Below are 19,686 nucleotides of genomic sequence, written 5' to 3'. Positions count from 1 at the left end.
TGAGGGCGGGAGCGAATGTCATGCAGACATTCACATTCTACGCCAGCGATGACAAACTGGAGAACAGGGGCCAGTCCTTGAAGATTTCTGTGAGTACCCAGTGGCAGCACTTTATGGCCAAAATGACCAAGAGCATTGGAATGCAAGATAAAATAGAGTTCATGTGACCCGTTGTCAATCTGACCTTTTATTTTAAAATGTTCTGCATTGCACTGAGCATAATACACTAAATTTGAATTTAATTATCGTCATGCCTTTGTCGTCATTTGTCTTATGGTTTCAGGGGGCACAAATCAATGAGGCAGCTTGTGACCTTGCAAGGGAGGTAGCCAATGAAGGAGATGCACTGGTGGCTGGCGGTGTGTGTCAGACACCCTCTTACCTGAGCTGTAAGAGTGAGACAGAGGTGAAAGCCATCTTCAAGAAACAGCTGGAAGTCTTCATCAAGAAGAATGTGGATTTCTTGATCGCTGAGGTTGCATTGCATTCTATTCCCTTGCGTCACACGCTTATGTGAAGTCAAATGAATTCATATCAAATCCGCCCTGAACTGGAAGCTGTTCAGTAGAATAAATGTTTTTTTTTCTTTCTGTCTTTTCAGTACTTTGAGCATGTTGAGGAGGCAGAATGGGCTGTGCAGGTGCTCAAAACCAGCGGCAAGCCTGTAGCTGCCTCTATGTGCATCGGACCAGAGGGAGACCTGCATGGAGTCTCACCTGGAGAGTGTGCTGCCAGGCTGGTTAAGGCCGGTTTGTATCTGTTACAAACACTTCATGCTTTATGAGTCTGTGTGATCTGAAGCAGTGGCAATAGTGTGTACTTTCCCTGTTTTCCAGGTGCCCAGATTGTGGGAGTGAACTGCCACTTTGACCCCATGACCTGTGTGAGGGCAGTTAAGATGATGAAGGATGGAGTGGAGAGAGCTGGGCTGAAGGCACACTACATGGTGCAGCCTCTGGCATACCACACCCCTGACTGCAGCTGCCAGGGATTCATCGATCTGCCAGAATTCCCATTTGGTAATACATATTGTTTGGACATAAGAAGTAACTAACTAACTAAACTAACTGTAACTTTAAAGAAAAAAAAGATAATTATATTCAGTTTTGTAATTGTCTCCATTTTCTGCATCCTACTCTCAGCCCTGGAGCCCAGGATCCTGACCCGCTGGGACATGCACAAGTATGCCAGAGAGGCCTACAAGGTTGGCATCCGCTTCATCGGTGGCTGCTGTGGGTTTGAGCCTTACCATATCAGGGCTGTGGCAGAGGAGCTGGCCTCTGAGAGAGGCTTCCTCCCTGCAGCTACAGAGAAACATGGACTGTGGGGTTCAGGTCTCGAGATGCACACCAAGCCTTGGGTTAGAGCCAGGTGTGCCACTTAAACATATTCCATTCAAATTGCACAGATGCACAAAATGTCATGACTTTCTTGATTCACGGTTAATCCATGTCTCAACTGGCTCAAAGTTTGAAATGCAGCCTGCTTAGTTTGTCTTAATATTGTTTACACTAAGCGAGTTTGTGTCTGTTTGTGTCCCCCAGGGCCCGTCGTGATTACTGGGAGCAGATCCACCCAGCATCTGGTCGTCCAAAGTGTGCGTCTATGTCCACTCCAGAGGGCTGGGGCGTGACCAAGGGCCACGCTGACTTGCTGCAGCACAAAGAGGCCACCAGCACTCAGGAAATGAAGCACTTGCTGGAGATGCAGAAGAAGGCCAAGATGTCTTCATGAGAGAGAGAGCAAACCCACTTGACAGCTGGGAAAGGCGGACAGGGAAAAGAGAAGGGAGAGGGTGCAGAGTCTTTCCCAGTTCAGTTTGGAGATAACAAGCACTTGTAACAGCACTGTTCGTAGCATGGATCATCACTTTGTACACCCCAAAATAATAAAATGAGTTTGATAATCATTTTGCTGCTGTTTGTTGTTACTGTGAAAGGAGTCTTATTTGATTTGGCAGCAAACTTTGTTGCACCAACACAAAAACAATAGGAGAGAATTTATCTGACTCTCTCTGCTTTGAAATAAGTCACACATCCCATTCATTAACTGATTTTCAAGAGCTTCTTACCAGTTTACATAGCTGCCACCTATACAGAGCTGGATCTAATGAATAGCATTCTGTTGCCCAGAATGTGTCTATTCATGGGAAATAAAATGGAAACCCACAAGCTTACAAAAGGAGACACAATCACACCAATAACCGTAATTAATCCGGGCCAAACTAGTAACATTTACAATACTTGCATTCAGATAGAGAGGGGTGGGTTAGGGAGTAAACACTGCAGTTGTGTAACTTGGCTCTTGCCAATCAGAGCAGTTCCTCGAAAGACCCCTCCCCTCCTCAGACGGATATATACAAGCCCTCTGCCCCATATTAATGTCACTTTAGCTCCTCAAAGGTTTGGCAGTCAGGGGTCCACACAGCTGCAGGATCATGGCACCATCAGCGAAGAAGGTACGAGTTCACTTTTGACTAAACGCGGCCTACGCATGAGGCGGTCTTGGTCTCAGACCTGACGAGCGGCATTAGTGATAGCAGCGGAGGATCTTCCTTGATCAGCTCCAAAAACTTCTGGCAGTGCAGGCAGACGCTTTTCTCCGGATATCCACGTGAAAGTGCCAAATTTAGGCCCCCTGCTGCGGTTTTTCTATCAAAAAAAAATCCAGCTTCGTATCAGCACTTTCAGGCACAGCACGGTGCCCGCGGTTAATTAGCCTACTTCCTATCAAGAGCTTGGCAATGCATTGACTTTTTGCAAGGCAAACTTGGCATGTTGCAAACAAAAGATATAGGTGTGTCCGTCGCTGTACGCACCACCGCGTCCAAATCGATTTATGAAATTAATGCATTTTTTTTTTTTGGACGAATCGCTTTCTACAAGAAGCTTTATCCATAAGCCATTATGCAAAGATATGCACATCTTGAGGCTTGTGTGTGTATGTGTGTGCGTGTAGCCGTGGCCATGTGGTGCCATATGCCACAGTGTGAACAGTGTAACTTTACCTAAGATAAAATGACTGCAATGTAGACTTTCCATTAGGCCAAAAATAAATTTCCAGGGACTTGGCTCTCCTTCATGCACCAGCTGAGTTCCGTCATGAGCCTCGCAGAGGGCTGGGCTGCTCTGTGCCATGAGGGGGAAGCATTGTGCAGGTTTTAATACTAGTTGGAGTTTACTTTGAATGGGAACCTGCATTTTCCTGGCCCTCTGTGACACATTTGTCCATCTCAGGCCTAGCTTTTTCAATAAATATAAATTCTCTATTTGTAAGCTATTTGCATCATGATGATGTCTCACTTTAAATATCTGCCATTACAGGGAGTCTTGGAGCGTCTTGATGCTGGGGAGATCGTGATTGGAGATGGAGGCTTTGTGTTTGCACTGGAGAAGAGGGGTTATGTGAAGGCTGGTCCCTGGACCCCTGAGGCTGCTGCAGAGCACCCTGAAGCCGGTGAGGACAAACCAGCAGCTCAGCTGGCTCAGCACTCCATTATCAGTCTAATATGGCTTCTTAATCTCTCTCAAAGTGTTCCTGCAGATTGAATTTCCTCTTGTATTGCATGTCCCATTTGACTAAATTAATTCAATAGCATGTGACCTTCTGACTATGAAATCAGTTTCTCGATAATGGGGCCATTCATAAATGTGTTTTCCTTATGATTTCCAGTGCGCCAGCTGCACAGGGAGTTCCTCAGGGCTGGGGCCAATGTTATGCAGACCTTCACTTTTTATGCCAGTGATGACAAACTGGAGAACAGAGGCAACAAGCTGACCTTCACAGTAAGTTGAACAGAACATTACCCCCCCCCCCCCCCCCCCCCCCCCCCCCCCCCCCGCCATGTATGCCCTGTTTAAGTATACCTGTTTTAACCAATCAGCATTAAACCCTTAATTGGATCAGGTGTGCAAGAACAGAGCTGGAGCGAACTTGCAGGGCTGGTTTTGAGAACCTCTGTAGAGGCTAAGTGAAAGTGCCTCTGATCAAGGCCACCGTCCTAATGTGACCTGTATGAGATGCAGTCCATGGGCACCCACACAGGTGACAGTCTGGGTGTACAGACAGCGTTTCACTGGCTCTCATGACTTTTTTTCCTTGCAATGTTAGGCTTGGACAACTTATCAGAGTATTGAGTTGACCTTGGCCAAAGCTTACCTCATTGTGGACCAGGTGTCTCTCTGCCACACATCAGACTGAGTAGATGTTTTATCAGCTAGCAGCATGCACAGCCCTATGTCAGCATGCAATCAGCAGTGGCATGCTGATGTATTTGTCTTTGTTTGAGGGGGGGGGGGGGGGGGGGGGGCTGTAATAAAATGTTGAAAGCGGAAGCTGAATTTTTTTTTTTTCTCAAAGGTAAAGGCAATCATGACTACTATTGACCTTTCAGTCCCAACATGTTGCCCGTTTTTATTTAATTCCTGTCTGTCACACTAACTCCGAGTTGTTCCGTAGGGAGCCCAGATCAATGAGGCCGCATGCGATCTGGCCCGCGAGGTAGCCAACGAGGGCGACGGTCTGGTTGCTGGTGGGGTATCTCAGACTCCCTCCTACCTGAGCTGTAAGAGTGAGATAGATGTCAAGGCCATCTTCAAGAAACAGCTGGATGTGTTCATCAAGAAAAATGTGGACTTCCTGATTGCTGAGGTAAAGTATTTATTGGGGTTGGCAACATTTTTATGCTTAAAATCGCTTTCAAAAGTTATGCGCACACTGACTCATCAGTTGACTAAATTTAGATCTACAGCCACATTTTTTGAGAGGGGAAAAATTACACCTGGAAACAGTGAATGTTACAACTTGCTGAACCACACTTTTTTTTTCTGTGCCAATAAAGATGAGGTTTTCAGTGAATACACTGGCCCCAGGAATAGCTGGACATTTCTTTTGCATGGACCTCATTCAACAGCAAGGTTGACTTTCTGACACATTTTAGAGGGAGAGGTGTTTTGACTAAATGTAATGCCTCTGTTCTGCAGTACTTTGAGCATGTTGAGGAGGCAGAGTGGGCTGTTCAGGTGCTGAAGGAGACAGGGAAGCCTGTTGCAGCCTCTCTGTGCATTGGACCACAGGGAGACCTGCATGGAGTCTCACCTGGAGAGTGTGCCGTCAGGCTGGTTAAGGCTGGTAAGTGTAGCATCAAAACATAAACTCATTAACTAACTACTGTGGAATCTAAAAATGGCTAATGTGTCAATGAGAAATATTAGGCTTTCAATCTACCTTGGACAAAACAGGATTCAGGTTGCCTGCATTTTTCTTGGGCTAATTTAGTTTTAAACTAAAATTGTAGTGCTGGGAAAGAAATGACAATCGCTAACTAATTGTTTTATCTCTAATATGTTGTGTCCACCACACACTTAAATCTACTTTTTTTTTCCTTAAAGCAAAATGCCTCTATCATTTTGTCATGGTATGTCCTGTTACTCTGCCCTTACTTCCCCATTTTGGAGGAGTATATATTGTACTCCTCCAGTACAGTGAGTCACAAGACCAAACATGCTGATCATAAAATGCATGATGCAGATGAAGAAAGTATAGTCATTGTAACATTAGACCAAACATATGATGTCAAGTCATACTACGAGATTGTAGTTCAGAAGTACAAGTCATTGGTGTGTTTTGTTTTTAATAACAGTCAGATCACAACTGTACCCTCTTCTTTTCCAGGTGCCCAGATCGTGGGAATCAACTGCCACTTTGACCCCATGACCTGTGTGAAGACTGTTAAGATGATGAAGGATGGAGTGGAGAAAGCTGGGCTGAAGGCACACTACATGGTGCAGCCTCTGGCATACCACACCCCTGACTGCGGCTGCCAGGGATTCATCGATCTGCCAGAATTCCCATTTGGTAATGAGATATGGTGTTGCAATTAATTTATTATTGCACATGTGTTTATGTCGTATAACTTTCTCAACAGTACTTGAAACACACTTTGCTGCATGATGTATGTAACTGGAGCACCATTTCTAAAATGTATGCTAGCAAAAATGGCTGAAAATGCTTTATTTGCATGAGACACTAATCTGTAATTAAAACCAAATGTTTTCTCAGCCCTGGAGCCCAGGATCCTTTCCCGCTGGGACATGCACAAGTATGCCAGAGAGGCCTATAATGCCGGCATCCGCTTCATCGGTGGCTGCTGTGGGTTTGAGCCTTACCATATCAGGGCTGTGGCAGAGGAGCTGGCCCCTGAGAGAGGCTTCCTGCCAGCGGCTTCAGAGAAACATGGCAACTGGGGTGCTGGTCTGGAGATGCACACCAAGCCCTGGGTCAGAGCCAGGTCAGAAAACTCAGCACATCACATCCAGTGAACTTAAAGCCTTGATGCAACAAATCTTTTCAAACTGTGATTCATGGCACCAAACTGAGCATTAACTTGTGTCTTCTTCTTTTAGGGCCCGTCGTGACTACTGGGAGAACTTGAAGCCAGCATCTGGTCGTCCACTGTGTCCCTCCATGTCAGCTCCAGACAGCTGGGGCGTCACCAAGGGCCACACTGAACTCATGCAGCAGAAAGAGGCCACCACCCAGGACCAACTCAAGGTGCTCTTTGATAAGTCAAAGAGCCACTGAGCCAGCCTGTCTGCTTCTGAGCTGAGTAACAACCCTGCCACGGAGCTGCCGATGCTGCACACCAGTGACAAGCGTCTGTACGGAGTGCTGCACCCTCTAAACACCCATAAGAAGTGAATCAGCATTTCCTCCCTGCCCACACACCTGCTCCTCACACCAGGGGCCCATCCTGACTTGAGATTTGCATCTTTGTGTACATCAACAGACTGTTAAACTATGGCTTTTTGTGAAGTCACCCACAGTTCCATATGCTGTTGTATCTCGAGTTAGGAGTCGGCCCATGTTGGGTGGGACCTTTCCTTGCTTCTGGACCAGTTTGTTTAATAAAATAAGATTGAGCAAAACTTAGTCAGTTGGTCATTTTCCTTGTGTGTGTGCATGACTTGAACTGAGATAGCCTGTCTTAAAAATTTAAATTACCTTTTCACACTGCTTCTGACTAGACTTAATTTGAGTCTTTTACATCAAAACTAAAATGATTGCTCACAAGCCAAAGAAATGCGAAATTGGCCACAAAACCTGGCGAAATTGGTAGTACCTATGATGATCATGTTTTAAATGTTAGGCCCATGATTTCAGTCTGACCTGTAACAGTCTGTGTGTAAAGGTGTGTTAGCAAAGCTTTTCCTGGACCGCGCAGTGCCAAGAAGTACTGTAAATATGTTGAATTCATCCAGTGTTGGCATGACATTGGGTTATTGCATCATTGATGTGTGCTGTCTTCTGCATGATGACCCCAGGGTTTCCAGATGTGTGTGCCTCTATCATGCTTTACAGCACAGGACATACTAATTACAGCTGCTTTCCAAATGTGCATGGTCATCAACTGTCCCTTTTTCTTTTTTTTAGTAAAGCCATCATCCCATGAGCACATGTTGATGCAGATGTCGTGTTGGTGCAAACTACATCAGATTAGGATGGAATAAAGTAAATAATAAAGAACCATATTTCTTAATGTACTTACTAAGCACAGATTAAATTAATCAACAACCATGTGCACAATTAATGTCAAAACATGGCATAGAAAAAGAATAAGACATTAAACTCGTTCAGCAAACATTTAAAAACGCACCATATAGTCCAAAAGTCAGGGCGACTTGTTAATTTATTAGATGGACGGATTGGATACAGCAGACTTTAAGAGAAATGTTGTAAGTGAGTTGTGCATCCAGCAGATGGCGGTACTGTAGCATTTTGCATGTCTTAAAACACAAAGAAGAGTGACCCAGTTTCCAAAGAGACTTTAATGGAAAGATGTACACCTGACACCACAGTAATGCATTGCAGTGGGGTTCTTACACCGCAAAAACATAATATTAAACGACAAATGTTAGTTTTTTCCTGGTTGTTCCCAAATTCCGGGCTTTTAGACAATTTTAGGACAACAGGTCGACATTATCGGCAGGCATACGCGTCTCATAAGTTGATAGGTTAACAGTGAAGTATAATTTTCCACTAGTGAAACATCTTCTCTTACTAAATACTCTCTGACGCGCGCCTCGTCCGCCTCCGTTGGACGTGCCCTGACCACGTGACCAGGTTATCCTTCGCCACCCCCCGCTGTTTTATTCTAGGCGGGGTGATATTATAGATAGTGGGTATGTTATCCGTGTTTGCTAGCGCCTGTGTCATTGACATTTACTGTAACTTCCATACATGTAATTCAATCCTCTGCCTACATAGCGGCTTTGTGCACTGCGGTGTCAGGCTTGTTGTAGCTGACTGAGGCGCCGAATCGATCCTCGGCACCTGTTTCTTTTATATTATTCGATTAAGGTGATTTTCTCTCCTTAGACGTCCTCTTGACACGAGTGGCGATAGCATGGCCTGAGTGCCTGAACTTACCGGCTACCGTATCTCTGCACCAGCGTAAGTTAACCATCACCTGTCTCCCTTAAACCACCAGAGAGGTAAGGATATGCTTGTTTTAAAATAGCTTAAACTTTTCGTATCTACTTCACTGTGCAAAAGTGCGTCATATAGATATAAATATGCATCTCTTTGTTTCACCCGATGAGACGCCTCCTTTATTTGATACCACTCATTATAATGGTTTCTCTCTTGGCCCCGTTACCGCAAACGGTATCCTATGGACCTTTAAATGTTATGTTATGGACTTTTTACAATAACAATAGCTCCCTCTTGTGGTGTCTTTTGGCAGCTTTTTTTTTTTTTTTTTTTTTTTTTTTAACTCGGAAGTGAATCTTCGAGGTCGTCATGGGGAGCAAAGTCAGTTCCAAAATGGCAGCTCCCGCAGCCCGAATAATTCAGGTACGGTTCACAAACTGGTTCAATTTCTGTGCCACGGCTGTACCATTTGCTGAAATCAACAATGGCGAATTAAAGTGTGGTTTGTCTTCGACCATTGTCAGCTGGTGGTTTCGTCTTGGCGTGTCCTCAGTTTGGTGTCAAACCGGGTGTACCCTTGCTAATGTCCTTGTTTATCCGCACAACGTTAAAATAAAATCACCTTGTTTGTATTTGATGTTGAGAGAAACACCCGACGATTCAGGTTTTTAACGAAGTTAGTGGAAATTAATGCAAAAGGAAGTTTGTATTTCTGTTGTTTTGAAGTGTTTTTAACGTGAGACAGACTGAGTGTACTGCCTGCCAGCTTGCCTGATGAAGCTGAACTTTAGTCTATTAATATGTGTCTTTGCCAAGTTATTTGCCCAGTTTTTGCCACTTTCCCCCCCCAAGAGACATGAAAACCTGTCAGCCTTTGATGGTTATGGTGTCAACCTTCCTCCAGCAAACATATTCCAGACTAAAACTGCTGTCATCCTCACATGTCATGACTGTCTGATTTGGTTTGTTGTCACAGGCTGTGCGGCCTCACGCTCCTCTCATCAAGTTTCCCAACAGACAAGGCATCCCAAAACCAAACGGTAAGTAAGTGCCGTGCTGACCGTCTCCAATATGAACAGACTTAACAGGACTGTCCACTCCCCCACACCTAGTAGTCTCTCAGACATGAATGACAGAGCCATCACACGCCTTGCCCTCAATAATGAGTGACCTCCTCAACCCACATTTCACTCTGCTGCTCTCAGACTGTACATACAGGACTATAACACGGACTAGAAACAACAAACTGCCTTACTGACCGAGTAGAGACCCAGGGTTATCTGTGTGTGTGATACTTGTGTTGGGACGTAGGGAGGGTTGAACATTATTTTATTATCGATCTGTGTATTGCAATGTGGTTATCTGTATGTTTCTGTGTATGTACCTGGGCTGTGAAAACAAATTTTCTTGCAGGACAATAAAGACTATCTGTTTATCTAGGCTTGAATATAAATAATGCTAATAATCAGATGTTTGATTGGCATTACCTCCAGCCTATTCACTTATAAACTATTATAAGAATGGCTATTGGTGTTATATCTTTTATCTCTGGGCCAGTTTTGTTGGGCGATAGTGTGTTTGTCTTCTTACTGTGGTTATTTGGCCTCATGTAGATGACATAACATCATGTTATGTTTCGATGTCAGTCTGTCAGAATCTACCAGCAAAAGTTTCTTTTTAAACCCACCATGTCCTGCATATTAAATAGTTGTACAGGGAGAAATGAATTGTTCAGGAGGCAGAGAAATAAATTTCTCCACCGAGCTGTAGTATCAATAGATTAGAATACAGTTTAGCCATAATAGACCTTAATACAACACACTCCTCCATGGCTCTTTTGTACATTGACCAGCTGACACAATTTTTTTTAATGAATTTTTATATGACTTTTTATGACTTTTTTTATGATTCAGAAAACTTATTAAGTTATTGAGATTGCTCTCTCTCTCTCTCTGCAGATATACTAATTGGGTTTTCTGAAGTCAGTAACTGAACTAGAAATAAAATAGACCAGGCAGGTGGAGTGAAAGTGGGTGTGTCAAACAAGCAACCCTTTGTTAAACTAATCACATATTGGTGTTACTTAATAGTTTATGAGTGTCCAAGGTTGGACTTTTCCAGAAGCAGCTGCAGCTCTTCTACGAACCTTTATACACCCGAGTCTGTCACACACTGCCCTCGCCAGATGCCGAGGGCAGTGGACCAACACATTTCTTGTTATGTTTGTTGTTATCCACAGTTGGCTCTTGTTCTGTTAGTACCCTCTGATTTCTGGGATTCACCAAATGTTTTCTTATTCTTGCTTTTCTCTTTAGTAGGAAAACATTTTACGAGTGGTAGCCTAGGTGGCACTCTTACCAAGATATGAAAACATTTTCTCATTGTCACAGTCTACAGATCAGTTGTCTAAAGCATGGACGCATGCATTACAAAATGGAATAACAAGAAGTGCATAAATTGTGAAAAAACAATGAATAATCACCTTTAGATTGCTGTATCTTTTAGGTTAATTATAAGCATTAGATTATTAAAATAAGAATGTTTGAATGCAGGTGTTTGAATATTCATTAAAGTTAAAGCAAAAAGCCAATAGACTACAATTGGTATTAAGTAATTATGACATGTATAAATTAATTTTAGAGTGTTTATTTAGTAGACCTGATTTCTCATTTCATCTCTGTTGGTCTCGGGGCTTCAGAAGCTGTCCTGTCCTCCTGCAGTCGTCACCATGGAGAGCTCGGCTTAGGCAATGTGATTTTTGCTCTCCATTTTAATACCGAATCATTTTAATTTTATTTCAGCAACATTCACACGACATTCACAGCTTCACAGATTTTTTTTCCTATGGTCAAATTTTGATTTCCTGTAAGTCCAGCAGTGATGCTCTGGAAAATCACATTTGCTTTTTGTAAGGTCATTTAACATAACTTCAGCTCAGATCAGGTCAGATAAGGGAAATTTGACTTTTAGCAAATCTCAGCACAAACCACACAATCACAGTTAACTTTGATTTCAGCCGCTGAGTTTTTTTCTTCCTCCAGCCTCGTGTTGTGGAGTCTCCAGTTGTTGAGTATTTTGCACACAGCAAACTGCCATCATATAGTGTTTAGGGGGTGTCACCTGTGCTCACAACAAATGCTGAGGCACACGCCCCCAGCTTATGAACAGGTTGGATGAACAGGTTGGATGTGTCATTCAGCACACTTGGCTAAGATCAGATTTGGATTGTTAAGAACATTATTTTTTTCCTCTTAACAGAAAAAGAAGGCAAAATCTAAGAGAAATTTAAAAGAATGTTACTGCATCTGACCCATAAACTCAGAAATTTGGGTCAAGTATTTGGGAGAAACTGGAAAGGGTCCAGTGTTTCCTCTGTATTCATTCAGCAGTGGTGAACCACCACAGCAAGAAAATTACCACCTCTGCCCGAGAACATGTGAACTTAAAGTGAATATTGTAATTTTGTTTTATTTTTTATCTAAACCTAAAATAGCCATAGACCAGATGGTTTACAAGCCATGATTATATTGTGATTAAAGTCAAATTCAACAATAGAAGCTCAACTTGAAACAGAGCTTAGACCCAAACAGCAACAGATATGTAACAGAACTAGAATTATCACTCAAAGCACCACAGCTGGGTAAAAATTACCAGGGAAACACCGGCGTTATTCTTTTCAGTGCTTGGCAGTCATGTCGACAGCAGATAACAAATGTTGACTGAAGGTTCCTTTGCAGATTTTGCTTTAGGGCTTAAAGATCTATGTTTTATTCATTTGCGCCTCTCAAACTGCCTTTACCAACAGTATTGTTTTTGCTGTTTCTTTTTCAGTCCAAGAGGCACTGAAATCATTAGCAGTTAGCTTTCCACAGCAGAGCTCTCCAGGTTTCCCTTCAGCTGCAGCGGCGCCTCCACTATCAAGACCTTCAGGACCTTTGACCCGACTTCCCGGCACGCCAGACACCCTGGCCTCGATTCAGATGCTCCCTCAGAGATACCGCAGGAGAGCAGTGGCAGTGGACGAGATGGAGTACATCCAGGTGAGGGTAAAGCTTACCGTCCATATACTACGCAGTGTTCAAAGCATTCACTGCAAAGCTTCAGACTAGAAACTATGTGAGCAGCGAGAAAATTGCTTCAGATTTTATTCATTTGACCTAAATCTGAACTGTGTTTAACATTATTTTATTAGCCATGGAAATTTAACATTTTAGTCATGGAAGAGACAGGGAATTTCAATTTCATCATAACTGTAGAATCCTACCCATGTAGCTATTAATATATATATTTTTTTTTAAATAGGCTTTTTCCATCTGTTGGCTTTTTTTTTTTTTTTTTTTTTTTTTTTTTGGATCACTAAGATCTATGAAGATGAAGTCCACTCAGACGACTAAAAATGATTTAGTAACTTTCTTTTTTAAATTCCAAAAGTAATTACTTCAAAAATCCATTAGTATATAGCTCACTTTATCGGGAAATATCAGTTCTCTGTTTTATCGATTATATGCACCACTGAAACATTTTTCTAATTATGACTTTGTGTGTCCCGCAGCGCGGTGGACCAGAGTGATGTACGGTGACTCAATGAACACAGCCAAAGTCCTTATCTGTGGAAATCAGTATGTGTCTTTGCTTAATCCCGTTTCTCCGCACAAGAGGACCTACTGCCACGCCACATCTGACAGTAGCTAGAATAAAGAATGACATGATTCATGTTGAAAATGTACATATGAGGTTTATTTTGAAACACTGTGTAGATGTTATGCTTGATTCTGTTGTATCTTGATACTGAGGGACTTAATTGATTGTGTGTTGTATTAGACACAGCAAATCCATACAAACAGCTTTTCATTTATCCTTATTTATGAGCAAAGTAACCATCCACTACAGATGTTTTCTGTTTTCAAACCTTGACTGTTCATAGTTCTTTAACAAACGTTATACCAACACAGTGCTACAGTATTCTGATTTTTTTTTTTGTTTCATGTCAGTTTCATTTTGTACCTCACTTGTGAAGCCACTCAGATACTAAGGACTTAGAAAATTGAGGAGTTTTATGTTTTCCAGTGAAGTGCACTGTCTTTTGGGCTACTGCACTGATCAGGGCTGCAGAGATGCTGGATGTCGAGTTGCAACAGCTACTGAGTGGGATGGTAATGAGTTCATGTGAACTGCAGGGTTTGAAAGATTAAAAGACTATTGTAATTTGTTGTGTTGTTCTTCATATGACACATGAAAGTAGATACTCATAAAGCTTGATGCAGTGAGAATCAAGTAGAAGACCATGAGATTTTTTCAACAATAAATGAAGTAAACTGATAATTTCAGGTATTTATTGTAGCTTAGGGTTGCCAGCATGCAGTATATGGTAAACATTAACAACAAAGAAATTTCACAATAGTGCTAGGTGACTGATCACCATGAATGTGTTCTTGGTTTTCTAACAATGTGAATTCATAACTTATTTTTATTACCCAGATGAATATTGGCACAAGTAGCACAGCGTTACAGACACGAGAGAAAGGCCAAAAGTGAGTATACACATTGGCTGTCTGGCAGATTTTCTCTACTAGAACTAAAAAGCTCACCCACAGTCCATTTTTTCAGTGTTTTTTGTTTTTTTTTTTTCTCTCAACTTGCCGTCATCAATCATTCTTAAAGGAAAAACCTCACTCCCAGTCAAATATTAGGGAAAACAACTCCACTCCACTTTTCTGCCTATTGGCAACGGGTGAACAGTCAGCTCTGAAACGCGTCGTGGATTTTAAGAATGCCATCACAGAACAATTCACTGCTTTACAAAAATACCTTTGGATATTCAAAACCCAATATCAAACACAGCCTAAAAACTTATTACAAACAGGAAAGTGCCTTATATTCATAGTTAACACTTAACAGCAACAAGAAACCTGTTTTAAGTCACAATTGGGACAACACTAGAAGCAACACTTGGGTATTATGCACTGGGATATTTTGACAGTTTGCAGTGGAATATTCTATCCCAGGTGTGTCCTGATCACAAATTAAATGGACAATAAACACAGCACCTCATGCCCTTACTAAGTCTCAATACTCTGATATACATGAGGCATTAATTTACACAAAGTGCCATGTTATGGGGAAACAGACGGCATCCCTTTCAGTTCTGATAACCTTGGATGAGATTGTGCTTTTTGCAGATACAGTATCAACCATTGCACTTGGAATGTAATAGATGTAAGCTACAGTATGTTCCATGCATGAAGCGGCAGGACTCCTTCAGCTAGTCCTGATCCTCAAAAGCAGGTAAGAAGTCTGCAATGGTGTCCACCACGTAGTCGGGCACCAGACTCTGGTTGGGGGAGTGCTCGCTATCTCTGTATTCCTCGGCCTCCTCGATCTGAGACACGCCGGTGAGGGTAAGCATGGTGTCCAGGCCGCAGTTGGACCCGAACAGCACGTCTGTCTCCAGCCGGTCCCCCACCATCAGGCACTGGGCCGGGTCCACCCCTCTGAACTGGCTGGAGATGCACTCAAACATGAAGCGGCTGGGCTTGCCGATCACGGTGGCCTTGCGACCTGAGGCCACCTCCAGGGCTGCAGTCAGGCATCCAGACCCTGTCAGAGAGAGAGGGGATGCAGAGGAGAGCTTAGATGGAAATACAGACCAGCTGGATTCAAGAGCATGTGAGCGAGGGACCCCCAGTGCTCTTTTTCCTCTGCACTAGGGATGAAAATCTGATGATCTAACCCTTGTGTGTTTACCATACAAAAGATACTAGGGTACTGTGATGGTGATGAATGGTAATTTCAGATTTGTTCCATAACACTGGCTATGACTCTTTAGAGAGAGAGTTCCCATTTGAACTGTGTTATTTACTGCTGGACTGCAGTGACTGCTGATAGTCACTAGGTGATGGAGGGTTGCAGCAACCCAGGTTCTCCACTGACACACATACACACACAGGCTACAGGGGATGGGAAGGGTTTATTTCCTGAGCCGATGATTAATTAAACTCATATGACAATACAGCAGGCTGATCTGAACTGAGAGTTGGGGCTCAGCGTCACCGTACCTGGCAGTATCCGTCCATCTCTCAGGGGGTGCCATGGGTCATTGTCGGTGGCCAGGAACAGGCATTCCGGGTCCCTCAGATAGCACGATGCTTTGGCTAATTTGAGGAAAGTCAGTTTGTCATCGTGTCCAACCAGCACTGCTTTGACATCCGGACTGAGGGCGCAGTTGTAAATGGTGGCGTCGGGCGGGTCGTCTTCCTCCAGGAAGGGGACCCCCGCCTCCCGCAGCTCTTTGCGCACTCCCTCGCATCCGATCACAAACACCTTACCCTGGACTTTGGCGACGTCTCGCAGGTACAGTGCCGAGCAGTAGGAGGAGCTGAAGATCTGCTCCTGCATTACATCAGTGAAGCCCAGTCGGTAGAACTTGCTCACATAATTCTCCCGCGGCCTGGTGCAATTGTTGGTGACGAAAAACACATTTTTGCCGTGCCTGATCAGTGAATTCACCACCTTCGGCGCGCCCGTGATCGCGTTTTCTCCGTGCCATATCACCCCATCACAGTCGAACAGGAAAAACTCCTTCGCCTCCAGCAAATTTCTAATCTCCGGACCTCGAATTTTCTGGCATGATCCTTTGAATCCAAAGGCGCCCGCCATCCCGACTGTTTCCTCGGTCGTCTGCGCTTCACCTGTCAGCGAGTCCCCATGTCAGACTCAGGTACATATTGCTTTCAGGACAAAGGGCGAAAATATATTAAAAGACCAATGTCATGAAATCACATTGTAGAGTCCTTGATGCGGTTACACACGGTCAACGGGCTGGATAAACATTGACGATTAGCCACGCCCACCTTGTCATTACCGACCAATCAAATTGCCGCGCTCTAACCAATCAAAATCGTCGTCATTATAAGCCTGCTAAACCAACCCGCTCTTGGTAGAGATAACCCTCATAGTTATCTCTGCGCAGAACCTTAGGAAGTATTTTAAGTGTTGCCAATAAACAACTGTATTAGCTGCATTATACAGTCATTGTGAAACAAATCCACAGACTGAGGAGCCCTTGAAAATGATCAATCACAGTTTAAAGTCCAAATTGCATTGTTCGTTACAGTGTTACTGTACAATGTTGAAATTCTGCCAGTTATGCACACCTATAACTAGTCTGCTGGGAGTAAACTGACCTGATGTTTCTTTGAATGTGGCCTTCTGTTTAAGGAATTTAATAATCGGTGTCAGGCTACGTGGTGGAGTTTGGGTCTCCCTAAAAATGTGAAATAAATAAATAAATAAATAGTTACAGCACAATGGAAAAAAGTGGTGCAAAACGGTGTCCTTGGAATGATGACTTCAGCCTACTTGAGTCACTCCCACAAACAAGCCTCTCTGAAGGTCACTAGATGGGGCTCTAACCCACAGGAGGTGCTGCTAAATTAAACTTTGATTAACATTCAACACTATAGAGCAAAAACAAAACTATACAAGAGTAGGATAGACTAGACTAGAATAGAATAGAATGGCAGTGCTCTATATTTTAGGAAATGTGTAAAACATGATAAATCATACTTCTTAATTTTCTATTTTTTCTCTGCAACAATGACATATTATTATTATTATTTTTTTTTTTTTTATTGTTATACATCATTAAATTAAAAGGGATGCAAATGGGGAAATTAATTTTATACACCAGTATAGACCAGTATAGTATAGACCAGACCAGAACAGAATCATTGAGATGTACCATCTATGAGCTAGATTTTTGTCTTTTATTTTTACGTTGACTTGCACAAATCTGTAGTTACAATCTTCTTCTATATATTTTCTCTGCTTTGAACATACCACCTTGTAAATCCAGATACGAACAAAAAGGTAAACATAATGGCAAATCCACAATCATGTGTAATTCCATCATTTTAGTAATTCAGATGACCCATTTTACACTTTTCTGGACACTTATGGCCTTCTGCCGTGTTGTCCGTCTCATTCTGTACTGTTCTGCTCTTTTTCCTCTCTTCTGTTCCTTTCTGCTTTATGTTGTTCCGTTCGTTCTCTTCTGTTCTGCTTTGCTTTGTTCTGCTGTGTTGTTCCATTCTCTCCCATTCTGCCTTGCTCTAGTTTGCTTGTTTATAGCTTTTTCGCCCCCTCTTTTTTCTCTCTCTTGTCTGTATTGTCATAGATTTGTCTGTTTTGACCTGCCTGATTCAGATTGCGTGCGAGACAGAGGAAGACTCACTGGCACCTGCAACTGCCAGACAAACAGACAAATGAAAAACAGAGACAAAATGAATGCACAGCTGAATGGGCAAAAAAACAAGCCGTACTAATTGGTCATTATTTCCTTGCTAATCTATATTTTCCTCCCTGCTGACCCCCAACACAGTTGCAGGGAGAGCGGGAGAGGACAGAAAAGGGGCGCAGAGCATAGGGGGTCCTCCGAGGCCCGAGCTGCTCTCAAGAACTGACTGGGGCGGTGACCGTGAACATTGGTGTGCTGACGCTTTTGTGCTCGTGTCTTGTTGAGGAAGCTGAGGGAGACTCGGTGGAAGCCAGGAGAGGGGGAGTGGGGGTCAGAGCTGGGACTCGCAGGTGGTACTGCTGGTTACTAACTGAAAAGCCACTAGACCATGACGCTACCCCAAACACACATGCACACACATGCACACATAATACATGATACCAGCCTTTCCAGTCTAGAGCATATTATAGAAGCGCCAGGTGTGTTTTGTAATTCACAACATGCAGACTCATGCACACACACAAGCAAGCAAGCAAGCACTCACATACACACAAATAGTAACCGAGCCATGTTCCTTGTTTCAAAATGGCAGCAAGCCATGCTGGTGAAGCTTGAGTGTGTGTGTGTGTGTGTGTGTGTGTGTGTGTGTAAAGACAGCCACCCCTGGCTTGCAGCACAGCCAGGTCAAAGCAACACAGAGGTGTTGGACAATGCAGCACTGCAGTGCAAATGAGGCAACCGGTAGACAGAGTGGCGCTGGGAAGGGAGCGGGCGGGAAACTTGGCATGATGATTATTCCACTGAATTACAGCTGAAAACACTGAAGTGCTCTCAGCATACAAAGAATGCTTTCACTTTTATATTTTAAGTTCGGAAACATTTGTCTTTTTATTCTTTCACATCTCTGTACTGTGTTGCTTCATCTTTCACAGTTTAAGTGATAATAACGAATAAGTAATTCTAATACTATATTGTTATATTATCATGACTATGTAAAAACTTTTCATGGTTACGTCTGCCTGAGTATACACTGTTTCTTGGTATTGATATAGGCATCGATCTATTTCAAAAGAGGAAAGTGCCATCCTTTTCCAAAGCATATCAATGATCAGACAGATGGCAGCTCTGAAAAGTAATTTTGCTCTGTACTGAAAAAGTGAGGAAGAACAAGAAAGGAAATATTCCCTTACTCTGTCACAGGTCAATAAAAGTAATCTATTTTGAATCTGACAGACTGAGGTACAGTTTTACCTGAAACAAACAAGCTAAAACAGATTTTTCTGGTCCCTCCCACGTCTGTCACAAGAAAGGAGGCCCCTTCACCTCCCCAGGTCAGAGGTCAGAACACACACCAGCACCCCTGGACGTGGTAGGGACTCAGTGTTTTGCTCAAGGAAACTTGAGAGGGGCAGCTGCATGCTGACAAGGGAAGTTTATTCCAGGGCCTGTGGTAAAGGCAGCATCTCCCAAATCACTACCACCACTGCCTCCCTACTGCCACAGTTATTATAGTTTTGTATTTTTCATTTCATTTCATTTTTATTTTGTTATTGTTTTGTTTTCAATTCAGTTTATTTTCCAGAGTGGGTTTTCTCATTTCAGTTTAGTTTTTATTGCTTAAAAATGTTTAGTTTTAGTTTTTTAGTTAGTTAGTTAGTTTTATTATTATAATTTGATGGATATTCTACAGTACAGCACAGACTCAACACTTTGTGAAGGCAGTTGACTCTCAGTCATGTCACCACCCCAGTCTCAATAAACATCAGCACCAATGCCTCCTCCTGTTTGTTTTGTTGACAAATTTGAAGATTAAAACAGAAGACATTTTCTGTACATTTTTTTATTTTATTTTAGTTCATTTTGTAAGTGCAAAATATTGTATAAGTTTGTTTCCATTTTTTCCATTTTTCTAAATGTTTCTCACACCAAATTTTAGTTTTTAGCTTAGTTTTAGTTAACTATAATAACCACCCTGCTTTCCCTTGATTTGTTAATCCATTATTTATTTATTACTGAATCAT

General features: G+C 42.8%; 4 protein-coding genes across 4 annotated transcripts in view; 3 read left to right on the top strand and 1 right to left on the bottom strand.

Annotated features, from left to right (window-relative positions):
- LOC115364959 (betaine--homocysteine S-methyltransferase 1-like) overlaps positions 1–1,875 on the top strand; it is a 2,838-nt gene extending 963 nt beyond the window's left edge. The window contains exons 3-8 of the mRNA XM_030059662.1: positions 1–89; positions 284–475; positions 602–749; positions 837–1,019; positions 1,143–1,371; positions 1,545–1,875. The exon at positions 1–89 is cut by the window's left edge and continues 24 nt beyond it. Of these exons, the coding sequence (XP_029915522.1) occupies positions 1–89; positions 284–475; positions 602–749; positions 837–1,019; positions 1,143–1,371; positions 1,545–1,734 (1,031 nt within the window). The 3' untranslated portion in view covers positions 1,735–1,875. The remainder of the gene's footprint in view (positions 90–283; positions 476–601; positions 750–836; positions 1,020–1,142; positions 1,372–1,544) is intronic.
- A 429-nt stretch (positions 1,876–2,304) lies between these two features.
- LOC115365871 (betaine--homocysteine S-methyltransferase 1) lies at positions 2,305–6,930 on the top strand. Its single transcript, XM_030061071.1, has 8 exons — positions 2,305–2,458; positions 3,324–3,456; positions 3,673–3,785; positions 4,459–4,650; positions 4,983–5,130; positions 5,674–5,856; positions 6,061–6,289; positions 6,405–6,930. Exons 1-8 carry the CDS (start codon positions 2,438–2,440, stop codon positions 6,580–6,582), a joined length of 1,197 nt encoding a protein of 398 aa, XP_029916931.1. The 5' UTR covers positions 2,305–2,437; the 3' UTR covers positions 6,583–6,930.
- Positions 6,931–8,732: 1,802 nt separating this feature from the next.
- Positions 8,733–13,635, top strand: kgd4 (alpha-ketoglutarate dehydrogenase subunit 4). The gene is made up of 4 exons (XM_030060063.1): positions 8,733–8,853; positions 9,407–9,470; positions 12,262–12,470; positions 12,983–13,635. Exons 1-4 carry the CDS (start codon positions 8,800–8,802, stop codon positions 12,998–13,000), a joined length of 345 nt encoding a protein of 114 aa, XP_029915923.1. The 5' UTR covers positions 8,733–8,799; the 3' UTR covers positions 13,001–13,635.
- A 106-nt stretch (positions 13,636–13,741) lies between these two features.
- pdxp (pyridoxal (pyridoxine, vitamin B6) phosphatase) lies at positions 13,742–16,373 on the bottom strand. Its single transcript, XM_030060062.1, has 2 exons — positions 15,486–16,373; positions 13,742–15,027 (listed from the first exon to the last, which is right to left on the bottom strand). Exons 1-2 carry the CDS (start codon positions 16,084–16,086, stop codon positions 14,693–14,695), a joined length of 936 nt encoding a protein of 311 aa, XP_029915922.1. The 5' UTR covers positions 16,087–16,373; the 3' UTR covers positions 13,742–14,692.
- Between the last annotated feature and the right edge of the window lie 3,313 nt (positions 16,374–19,686).

Source organism: Myripristis murdjan, chromosome 9, assembly GCF_902150065.1.
Source record: "Myripristis murdjan chromosome 9, fMyrMur1.1, whole genome shotgun sequence".
NCBI lineage: Eukaryota > Metazoa > Chordata > Actinopteri > Holocentriformes > Holocentridae > Myripristis > Myripristis murdjan.
This window is presented reverse-complemented; position numbering and strand designations above follow the sequence as displayed.